Source organism: Tachypleus tridentatus, chromosome 11, assembly GCF_004210375.1.
Source record: "Tachypleus tridentatus isolate NWPU-2018 chromosome 11, ASM421037v1, whole genome shotgun sequence".
NCBI classification, from domain to species: Eukaryota; Metazoa; Arthropoda; class Merostomata; order Xiphosura; family Limulidae; genus Tachypleus; species Tachypleus tridentatus.
In genome coordinates, this window is record NC_134835.1 from 87,958,898 (window position 1) to 87,971,266 (window position 12,369).

The following is a 12,369-nucleotide window of genomic DNA, read 5'->3' on the forward strand; positions in this document are numbered from 1 at the left end:
AATTTCCCTTCGTGGACAGAGAGCAGATAACTTATTGTATAGCTTTGCACCAAAGTAAACAAAAAAGTGAAATGAATTTTAAAACCTTCATTAAATTTACTATTTTAATAAAATTGTACGATGATAAAATGAACACTATTTATCATATGTTTCGTTTGGTTGTAGTTAAGCACAAAGCTACACAAAGGGTATCCGTGTTTTGTCTACTACGAATATAGAAACCTGATTTCTAGCGGTTACATGTTCGTTATGCCACGTACGGCATCATCACATGTAGAACATTGTTTTGAAAAAAAAAAAAACTTAATAGTAAAATATTTTGGTCTCCAGTACATGTATCTATTAAAATAAATAATAAATCATTAATATTAACTCGTAAAATATTTTAGTGAATGAGTATTTCTCTATTCGAGATCATATTTACAGGATTTCGATAAAATTTTATTTGACAGTTGAGGTTGTTTGAAAACATAAAAAGTGAATACTTTGTTAATATAACCAATTTAAACAGATAATGTCAAAATAAAAATGGATCATGGTTGTAAAAATATGGTTTATCAGAGTTTCTAACGTAAATAGTTTCAGAGCAGAAGAAAAGTGTGTCAAAGTACTATTCGCACAAATAACATCACAAAATTTGAGCAAGTAAATACTTCGACTTGCGCAAAGAAAATATATCTACGTGTTTGTTTTTCTGTATGTATATAGAATAATATCACCAAAAATATTGATATAACGAACTCTAAAGGGAGTTACACACTATCTGCACGTATTCACAATTCTGTACATTGATATTGACACTTACCATTAATCGCCGTTACAAATTTAATGGAACAGATTGCTTCCCTTCTTATGTTTAATGAAGTTTGCGAAAAGCTTATAGGAATATTTGGACTATTTGTTCCTAACCTAGAAATAATATACTAGGGGAAAGCATATCCCACCAACAACTTTTAGGCCACTTTTCACCAATAAAAAGTGGGATTGCTCGAAACATTTAACGTCCCTACAGCTGAAAGGACGAGAATGTTCGGTGACAAGATTTAAACTCACTATTGCCAGATGAGCACCCTAACCATTACATTATGCCAAGCCTACCCTTCTTCAAACGTAGCTCAAAGTGAATAGAGATTTAAGGAAAATGTCATTCCAGATCTTAGTTGGTCTTAAATGTCTTACAGCATTTCAATTGGATTCATGTTCATGTTTTGGTGTGTTTAAGACACATCTATATTTTAAATGCTATTTGTAACAAACCACAGATAGAAATGGCTGGATAATTCTTGTCGGATGTTAAGGTATGTATTTTCTACTTATCAGTCAAAAGGTTCTTACATATATTTCATAATACTATAAATACACACCGTGTTGTTGTTGGGACCAGGATTCTCCTTTACAGTAGGTGTCTGTAACTTGTTGGCAATAAATTCAAAAGTCAACGAACCGCATCCACTCTACGGGTTTTAAAAATAATGTATATATTCGGAACTAGTTAAGCGTACGTACAACAACTTCTTTATACCATATAAATCGTAGGTATATCATAAACACTATATAGTGCTTTTGTTAAAGGTCCACTTAGGCCTATTCTATTGCTTTAGAATTACAGTTGACAAACCAAACTACCTCTCTATATTTCTATGGCACTAGTATTCTGTGTATAATTCACTTACAATTTTTGAGTGAATTATCGCAGACGTATACTAGTCTTCCAATAATCGTCTGGTTTACGTACTTTAGACAATATATGTTCCTTTTGTCAAAGTGCACTCAAGCTGGTTCTTTAGAAATCGATTTGACGGATTGTTTGTTTTTCGAATTACGTGAAAACCTACACGAGAATTTTCTGCGCTAGCTATTCCTAATTTAGCAATGTAAGAGTAGAAGGAAGGCAGATAGTCATCACCACCAACTCTTACCCTACCAACAAATAATGGGTATGACTGTTACATAATAATGCCTTCACGAATGAAAGGATGAGCATGTATGGTGTGACGTGGATTGGAAACCGCGACCCACAGATTATAAAACGAGCGCCCTAACCATCTGGTCATACCGAGCTCGCTTTAAGATAATAAACTATACTTCTTGTCTCTTTTAAAACTGTTAGTTTCCTCTAAAATACTGAACGTACATGTTTATTACTTTAAGCGTATGTTCACTATACTCTCAACATCGGTAAGTTACAAACATAACTTCCAATATTCGTCTGCTTTTAACTCGCTCTCATAAAATAAAACAATAATAAAATATTCACTATTAAAATAAAGTAACCAGTAATATCTACACTAAACAGTCTTTTATAGCTTGACAACTGTATAGTGCATTACAATGCCGAAAACGATAAGGCTTCCTCATGACACTACTTATGTGCTGTGCACCGTTGTCCAAAATGTTACAATACAGCAAGGCATTCGTGAATTTTAATCAATAGACAAAGTTCGAACCACCTAAAGCAGACTCACGCTGTGTAATTATTTCTCACTAATTAGACAACACAGCCATATCCATCTCCTTTTGCAACCTTTTCGAAACAAACAATGGGAAGAAAAATTTCTCATTCCTCATAAGAGGTCTTTTATCTCCACCCTGGCCTCAACGTACAAGAAAACTTAAGATCATTCACAGCTTTGAGTAGCTATTGACTACAGTTCGTACTTGAAATACAGTACCATCAAGCCCTTTGCGTATAAAGTGAATAAGACAACCTACAGTTCTGTAAGCTCCCCTTATGGACACACAGGTAAAAAGTTTAACAACACATGTGCGGTTTAGTTTCAAAACATGCTTCATAATTCTTAATAACAAACGAATGATTAATTATGAATCACCAATATTACATATCAGTATGTTCACAGACATTTAATTTCCAAGCGCTCTGCGCATGACATATTTGAATACAAGTAAGAAAGCCACATCCAAATAATCCGCTCTTACTGATGATCCGAGTACTTCTTTCCTCATGGCACCTTCGCTCGAACAGGCTGTCACTGATTACTTTTTTATAAATGTATGAACAGTTGCATTCACACGCAAATTCAGTTGTGACGAACCCTTTACAAGGTAGGGTGAGCTGTTTAAATACATTTTGTAAGTAGCATCAAAATTTACTTTATCTTAATTATTAAATAATGTTCTTTTTAGAAAAATATTTGAGAACTAAGCAGATTATTATTATTACGTACGATCTGTAACACCAAGTAATTTATTTAATGATTAAAGTTAAAATTTATGGCCCGCCAGTGATATATCTATAAACTTACATTGCTTTGTTTTGGAATTTCGCACAAAGTTACTCGAGGGCTATCTGTGCTAGCCGTCCCTAATTTAGCAGTGTAAGACTAGAGGGAAGGCAGCTAGTCATCACCACCCACCGCCAACTCTTGGGCTACTCTTTTACCAACGAATAGTGGGATTGACCGTCACATTATAACGCCCCCACGGCTGGGAGGGCGAGCATGTTTGGCACGACTCGGGCGCGAACCCGCGACCCTCAGATTACGAAGCGCACGCCTTAACGCGCTAGGCCATGCCAGGCCCACTTACATTGCTAAAAACCGGTTTTCAATACCCGCGGTGGGCAGAACACAGATAGCCCTTTGTGTAACTTTGTACATAACTTCAAACAAAAAAAAGTAATCGTGTGTGATTTACAGAGTTAACAAATTGAAGTATACAGCAGTGGAGAAAATACCGACTCATAAAATAAATTTCGCATCAATTAAAAAAATAACGGAAAAACAAAAAAATATAAACCTGCTTATTACATTTGACAACATTAGCTTATTTCTTGTTAATAAAATTTACGTTAAAATTATTGTATAATCGAAATTAGCTTCTTTAATGAAACGTGTTCACATCACAGAACCTCATTGATCAATACGTCATGGTATTCTGACATGTGCTATACGTAATAAAGACTGTTTAATGCACTTAAAAACACTTTTTTTTTCTTAAATCAATGCCGTAAATGTGATTACCTTGGAATATACTTAAATTAAGATTTTGAAGAAAAAACTCCCAGAGACGTAGAACTCGATCTGTTTAATAAGATATTTTCTTCACGGGATATTATAACATCATTTACATACCTAAATTAATTTAGGTAAAGTAAAATGGACTTAAAACCCCATATAGCTAAATCTATTGAAGTAAGTACCTTGAACTGTGTTAACTTTCATTATCTTCAAACTTGACTAATACCACTATAAAATAACTTAACCCCAAATAGTACAACATAAACGAAAATGGTGATGTATTTATTTAGTCTGATAATGATCACTCCTTATGTAACTCTGTTGAATATTTATATTTGAAATGTTTTCCAACTTAAGTTCGACAAAATATCTAAAAATTACTGACTAAAAAATGAGCATTCTTGTTCTTTATATGATGCTAAATACATACTTTATGTAAATAGTATCTCGAATATTTGGTTATTGATGAAAAGTACTGGACAAAAATGTTAGGACCAAGTTAAAAATTAGATTTCAGGCTGTTTTCTATGAACGAAGAAAGGTAAATCAGAAGTGAAACATCCAAATATAATTAACCTTCATACTTAGTACAACAGAAACTCAGTAAAAGTGCTTGAGTTCAGCAAGTAGTTAATATTTTGTGTGTCCCGCTTTTGCTTTAATAACTGCGGGAAGTCTTTCAGGCATTGTTGCAACATATTCAAAGTAGCCTTGGGAATTTTACTCCAAATGTCTCTAATACAATCCAATAAAGTTTCTTTGGAAGTAAATTTCGATTAGTCAAATTTTTTGATCTATCAAATCCTAAATCTGCTCACTTGGGTTGAGATCAGGATTGATCACTTGAATGACTTCAGCAGTTTCTTTCTTAGATATGTAATTTCCGCATAGGTTGGATGAGTGTTTGAGTTCATTATCTTCTTGGTAGTCAAATCCTTAAACAATAATATGCAAACCACTAAGTATACCATGACGGATCAGTTTCTGATGATACTTGCACTGAACCATTATTCCATTTTGCAAATATCTCCTCTCGCTTCAGCGCAAAAACACCCTCAAGCCATCACACTGCCTCCCCCCCTTCATGCTTCAAGCTAGGTGGTACACGCTGGGGTATGTATATTTCACTTTTCTTCCGACGGACGAACAACCTACCTTTGAACTCAATACAGTATATTTCAAACTTGAATTCACTCATCCATAATAACATTTCCTAATACTCAACATGGGTAGTGGGTCAGAGCACGCTCTGACAAAGGAACAGTAAGGCGCTCCTTCCCTCCGCTAGCCCATGGGAGGTTCTTGGGCAAGACAGAGTACCCATTTAGCCCCCCGTGTCAGGGTTACGATGAAGTCATGGAAGGCAGGTGGTGGATGAGTGCGAGACAACTGACATAGTGTCATTAATGGCGCAACACTCAATCTGGCCAGGCAGATGACTCCAATCTAAGGAACAATGGCTGGGCAGAACGGTCCTGTATGGACACTGCTCCTATAGCAAGTAATTGCAACCTACTATAGGTACCATTTTGCAAAGAAAAACCAATGGCAAGCCAAACTAATATATGTGCAAATATATGCATAAGAAAATTAGTGAAGTGACAGGAAAGACTCCATCAGCAAAAACAGGATGCTTAAAATCTAAGAATGGAGAAATCTTGATGGATAAAAAAGATATACTTGACAGATGGTCAGAATATATTGGGAACTATATAACGACAACAGAAGCCCAACCCCACACATAAAAATAGACACAGAAGGCCTTGCAATTATGCCTGATGAAGTGGAACATGCAATGAAGAAGATACATAAAGGCAAAGCAGCTGGTCCAGACGACATACCCATTGAACTTTTATTAGCCCTAAAAGAAGTGGGAATCCAGGAAGTGACAAAACTACTGAACACTATTTATGACACGGGTGAAATACCGGAAGATTTTAAAAAATCAGTCTTTATTTCATTGCCGAAAAAGCCCGGAACAACTGACTGTGAACAGCACAGGATAATTAGTCTAATGAGTCATCTTACCAAGGTTCTTTTAAGAGTGCTCATGTCTAGAATGAGGAATAAGATAAGACCAGAGATTCCTGATACTCAGTTTGGATTTATAGCCGATAAAGGCACTAGAAATGCAATTTTCGCTCTAAACATGCTCATGGAAAGATCACTGGAAGTACAAAAGGATTTATATCTATGTTTTATCGATTATTCTAAAGCCTTTGACAAAGTGAGACATGGTGACCTATTCGACATGTTGTCAGACCTGAACATCGATGCTAAAGATCTAAGAATCCTTAGAAACCTTTACTGGCAGCAAATGGCAGCTATCAAAATTGAAAATGAATTGAGTGAATATAGACCAACTGAAAGAGGATTGAGGCAGGGATGTGTATTTTCACCAGATCTTTTTAACTTATACAGTGAAATAATCCTACGAAACATCAATGAACTTCAATGAGTCAAAGTAGGCGGATGCAATATCAACAACTTGCGCTACGCTGATGACACAGTCCTCATTGCGGACTCCGAACGTAAACTACAGACTCTCCTCACAACAACAGTAGACGAGAGTGAAGAAAAAGGCTTGCAGTTAAACGCAAAGAAAACAGAGTGCATGGTTATCTCAAAACAATCAATTACACCCACATGTAGCATAACCGGCAAGGACGTGAGAATAAAACAAGTCGAAAGCTTCAAATATCTTGGATATACTATAACATCAAATGCAAAGAGTGACACAAAAATAAAGAAAAGAATTGCAATGTCCAAGGATACTTTCAATAAAATGAAGTCCATATTCACAAACAGGAACATAACAAATGTAACTAAAATTAACACCTTGAAATCATATGTATGGTCTGTTCTCTTATATGGCTGTGAGAGCTGGACACTGAACAAAGATCCAGAGAAGAGATTAGAAGCTGCTGAAATGTGGTTCCTTAGAAGGATGCTAAAAATATCATGGACTAAAAGAAAAACAAATGTGGAAGTCATGGAACTGGCAGGATACAAAAGGTCCCTCATGAAAACTATAAGAAAGACAAATGGAATTTCTAGGACACATCTGTAGGAAGAATGGGATAAAGAAACAGATGCAATGTGGAAAAATAGAAGGGAGGAGAAGCAGAGGGTGTCAAAGAACTAAATATATCGACAGCCTCAATAACTATGTCACCAAGAACTCAATGACCAACATCGAGTTGATAAGGAGGATTGACAACAGAGAAGTCTGGCATGCCATGGTCGTCGATGTCTGCCGCAGATTTGACACATGAAGAAGAAGAATACTCAACAGTCCAGTTTTTCTACTTTGAGCAAATTTCAATCTGTTAATACTTGGAGATCTACATAAATGTTTTTAACTACTATATAAACAATTATTGAATTTTTGTTGAGCTTTATTGATACTGTAGGTCTGAACACTTTTCTGTCATTTGGTACATGGTCGTTTATCTCATGCTTGAGATCAGTGACACTCTTCCTTATGTCCTAAAGGCTGTATAAACGAAGATACTTAAAATCAGCATCATTGTGTTGAGGTGTTCTGCCTTTTTCTTTCCTATTTTCAAATTCACCTGTATTGGTCTCACAATCTAGGATATATTTGACAGTGTTACGGGAGCATTCCAAATCTCAGCAATTTGTTGACGAGTCCAACCGGGATCATGTAAAGCTTTTACACGAACTCTCTGCTCTACTGACATTTCTCTATGCTTTATGAAACGTTGTATAACAATAAAACTTAATATATAGTGTTAAACACTGTTTTATCAAGGTTTGTTTGTGGAGTGTTATTAAATCGATTACTTCTAGCATGTAACGGTACCATATGCTCGCTCCTTACTAGCTTCTTTCTATATGGTTAAGACACTTCATGTGGTACTATGACAGTTACTTCAAACCCTAGATTTGATCAGTATATTCATTCAAGTAGAACCCTTACAACATGCCCTTTGTGCAAGTATATGGGAATTCTAAAGAATGGTAAGTATTCTCAACCTTGCTCATTCAACTCACAACATGGATCAGTGAAGTATTTCCATAGTCTTGAAATTTACATTCTGTAGTGGCATAAAAGAATCAGACCTATAAAATGGAAAGAATGACAAAATATTTTGTGGTCCTAACACTTTTGTACAGTACTGTATGTTATTTTAAAACTTACAATCGTCAACTGTATGCAATGAATGCGAACAATCCATGTTTCCAACATTAGCACAAAGCAACACAAGAACTATACGCGCCAACCGTCTGTAATTTTGAACTGCTAAATAATCAAAGGGTTGGCAACTAGTCAACAACACCTTCCCTTCACAATCTTGGGCTACAAGAATCAAACAGTGGGATTTGAGTGTCAAATTTATAACACACTCACCGCTGCACAGTGCAAGAAAAGATTTTGTAACAACGATAGCCGAACCAACAGCTCTCAAAATCACAATTCATTACGCTAACCGTTACGCCACGTTAAGTAAAATTTAATATCTTGCCTAGGTGAATCAATGTATCATATTCCAACAGTTAATTATCACCCTCCAACCAAGAAATTCATTTTCTAAATACAGCTTATCGAGTGACTTTCATATGGTTTCATACTGTACTATACACTTCACTTTCACTTGGAAGGTCTTATAATAATTATATAGATTAAGTCTGTGTTAATGAGGCTTGTGAAATAAGGGAGGACTTATTGACTCACGATATTGTTTTACATTCAGACAACTTCAAAGTAGATGGTATATCGTGTATTTCAAATTTCATAAGAAACCATAGGGACACTAAACATGTTCCGTATAAATTGTATCAGATACGAGTTTTATCCCATCCTATTTCTCTTAGAGTAGAAAAACCATGAAATTGTGATTAAGTTTTAATCAATCAACACATGAAACATTTTACGCAACTAACAAATGTACCATTCAGGTTTGTGCATACAGACTAATATTCGATCATCCATCAGTTAGCATATAAATTAAGGTCCTCCTACAGTTAGAAACACCATTTTGAAGAAGCTCATCTAATTTGACTATAAATGCTGAGATATTTACAAACCAGTGAAAAGATTGTATATGATAACGATAAAAGTAAATGTATCATACTTCCGCAGGATCCTCGAAAGTGTTCTGTTTCAAGAGAAAATAAAACCAAAACTAAGAGTAACAAATTTTTATCTATTCTTCTTGATGCTTATATGCCTTGTTGTGTTGTAGCGTACAGAATACATAATTCTTCTCATTGTTCATTACATATGTTTTACTGACATCACGATAATAATACAAACTACAACATTAAACATTCCTTATATGACAACCTTTTAATGTCTACTGACTGACTGAAAGGTAACGCACTACGAGTGGTTAAAACTGATGACCCTTCCAAAAAGCCAAAGCTTCTAATTACTTTCGACTAAATCAATAATTTCTAAAGTTTCCATTCTTGTTTTAAAATGGGCTATTATAGCACACGGAGGTAGTTTATTACTGTGCACAAGAGCTGAGTCACAAAAAAATATTTCCTTGCGTTTTATTAAGTCAACAATCACATGTTATACACGAAATGTTTTTAGAAACCATCAGTGGAATAACAGTGATAATTCGGGAATTTCTTACGTCTGGACTCTGAGTGAACACACGTGCATATTCATAAGCATGTAGATAATAAGTACATTCTTAACATAAAAATTTCAATGCGCCAGTAAAAAATTCAATTGCAAAATTAATTCGGATTCGCGTGGGCGTGTTGATAAAATTATTTTTACGTGAAAATTTAGTGTCAGACCAGTCTAAAAGCTTTTATTCAAGCATTAAAGTATACATATCATCAGTTATAAAATGTTATCTGTTAATAATGTCTGCTGGGACTGCCAAATGTAATTATTATTAAAAAACAAAAACGTTTAGAAGACTTTCCAGATATTGGACAGTAGTGTGCATTTCAAAGCATATTGAACAGTAACTTGTCTTAAATAATATTGCAAAGAAATCTTGAATTGTTACATCATTTAAGATAAAGACTGAAAGTGTTAATAATAGTAAGCTCTTTACTTTACGCAAAGCAGGTTGGATTTAGAGCAAAGCTTCATTGGGCCATCTGCTGGGCCCACCGCAGAGAATCAAACCCCAGATTTTAGCGTTGCAAGTCCGTAGAATTACTGCTGTTCCACCATGTGTGTGTGCGAGTGTGTTTACTTATAGCAAGGCCATACCGGGCTGTCTGCTGTGTCCACCAAGGGGAATCGAACCCTTAATTTTAGCATTACAATTTCCAAAGGCTTACCGCTGTCCCAGTGAGAGACTCCACAGGGTGACTTTACACAAAAGAAATGTGAAGTGAAATAAAAACTATATGGCTAAAATATATATATCGAAATATTAAAACACAAATGAAACAAAAGTATTTTAGCAGGGCATTTTAAATACTACACAATAAGCTAATTTAACATTCATTCCTCGCAATTACACTATTCATACATACAAAGGAAAATATAAGATAGCCCAAATATATAAATTACCAGTATTCAAAGCAACGTGGTTTTAATTAACATATGAGTTTTATGGTTATGCAAACATGAACAGAATGAAAACATCCACAAACCTTATAAAAATTATAGTCGAAGCCATTATATAAGGTAGAAATTACACGTGCATTAAAAATGCTCATAAAAGCGTTTCCTACTGTTAGCTACGTTAGTGAAAGTTTACAGAAAGCAGTGCCAAAATTCAAAGAGGCATAACAATGCAGTCACTAAAAATAAAACGTTTTGCTCTATAACTAGACAAGAAAGAAATATTACCAGGATTGTTCACCCACTCTTGCAGGGCCTTCTGCAATCTCCGGACATGTAGAGGTTTGCTAGCCATTCCTACTAGCGCCATGATCTCCAGAAACTCCTCCTCCCCAGCCTCGCAAAGTTGTTGGACATCGTCTCCACCTAAACAAAGAACCAAAAACTATCACTAAAGAAATGTAATATTTGCTTAGAAAGCTAACTATTGCTACTGTGTTGACGTATTCAGCCAGCTGAAAAAAAACTACTAACCCTTTTGTCCTCATACAACTACTATGCCACAAGAACATTGAGTCTTACACTCATGATAATGTTTAAGCCAATCTGTTCGCTCTAAGGTAAACGATATGTTACATATATCTTTTTATAGTTAATAGACAGATGATGAACCAACTACTAGACACTCCGCAAAATATTTTTAATCAAGAATATTGTTCCTACAAATAATTATTACATCAATTAAGTTTTTTTTAAAGATGATGTGATACTGATTGTGCTGGTGTATTACATAATATCAGATGTCACCTTCAAATGAAAGAGAGTCTTTATCTTTAGCAGTTATCCCTTATATAATTGTTTCGTTACAAGTCCTCCTTAATAATTCAGTAATAGTCTTTATCTTTAGTAGTTTTCCCTTATATTTTATAATTGTTTAGTTACAAGTCATCCCTAATAATCAAATAATAGTCTTTATCTTTAGTAATTATTTCTTATATTTTATAACTGTTTAACTACAAGTCCTCCTTAATAATCCAGTAATAGTCTATATCTTTAGTAGTTATATTTTATAGCTTTTTAGTCACAAGTCCTCCTTAATAATTCAATAATAATCTTTATCTTTAGTAGTTATCCCTTACCTTTGCCCCCACTAACACAGCAGTATGTCTGTGGACTCACACTGCTATAAACCGGGTTTCGATACCCGTGGTGGGCAGAGGACAGAGAGTCCACTGTGTAGCTTTGTGCTTAATTTCAAGCAAGCAAACAAACCCTTCCCTTTTCTAATTGTTTAGCCACAAGTCCTCCTTAATAATTCAATAAGTCTTTATATTCAGTGGCTATCTTTTATATTTTATAACTGTTTAGTCACAAGTCCTCCTTAGTAATTCAATAATAGAGTTTGGGAGTGAACGTGCAACTTATGTTACGGCATTTTTCTCAAACAAAACATACGAGTTTTCAAAAAAAACGTACATTTAGGCATAATATATCACATTAATTTGATACAGTTATTTTGATAGAACACTTTCGATTTGTGTTATATAATTAAATCTGCAAAAATGAATTTCGCAGAATGATAATTAATAAATATTTCTTCCTCATATACTCAGTTGGATTTATCTAATCCATGTCACTTCGCGCTTCATTTTTCGAAATAGGAGTCATGAAAACCAAAATGCATTTATCCATAATATAATAGCTCGATTACTTTCTGTCCATTACGATTTTATTGCACTGGGGGCATGAAACCTTAAGTGTAGTTGAGGTTTGTTTTGACAAGCCTATAGTAAAGAAGTAGTGTGGGATCGCCTAGTCTAGACCCAAGTGCATAATTTATCGTAAAAATAAAAATATGGATTCAATTTTGACTTTAAATAATTTCTA

The 12,369-nt window shown here is 34.7% G+C and overlaps 1 protein-coding gene across 6 annotated transcripts in view; it reads right to left on the reverse strand.

Moving 5' to 3' along the window:
• Positions 1-12,369, reverse strand: part of LOC143232703 (NGFI-A-binding protein homolog) — a 248,833-nt gene that overhangs the window by 111,950 nt on the left and 124,514 nt on the right. For all 6 annotated transcript variants that reach the window (XM_076468450.1, XM_076468449.1, XM_076468448.1 and 3 more), the window contains one exon: positions 10,771-10,908. In XM_076468450.1, the coding sequence (XP_076324565.1) occupies positions 10,771-10,908 (138 nt within the window). The remainder of the gene's footprint in view (positions 1-10,770; positions 10,909-12,369) is intronic.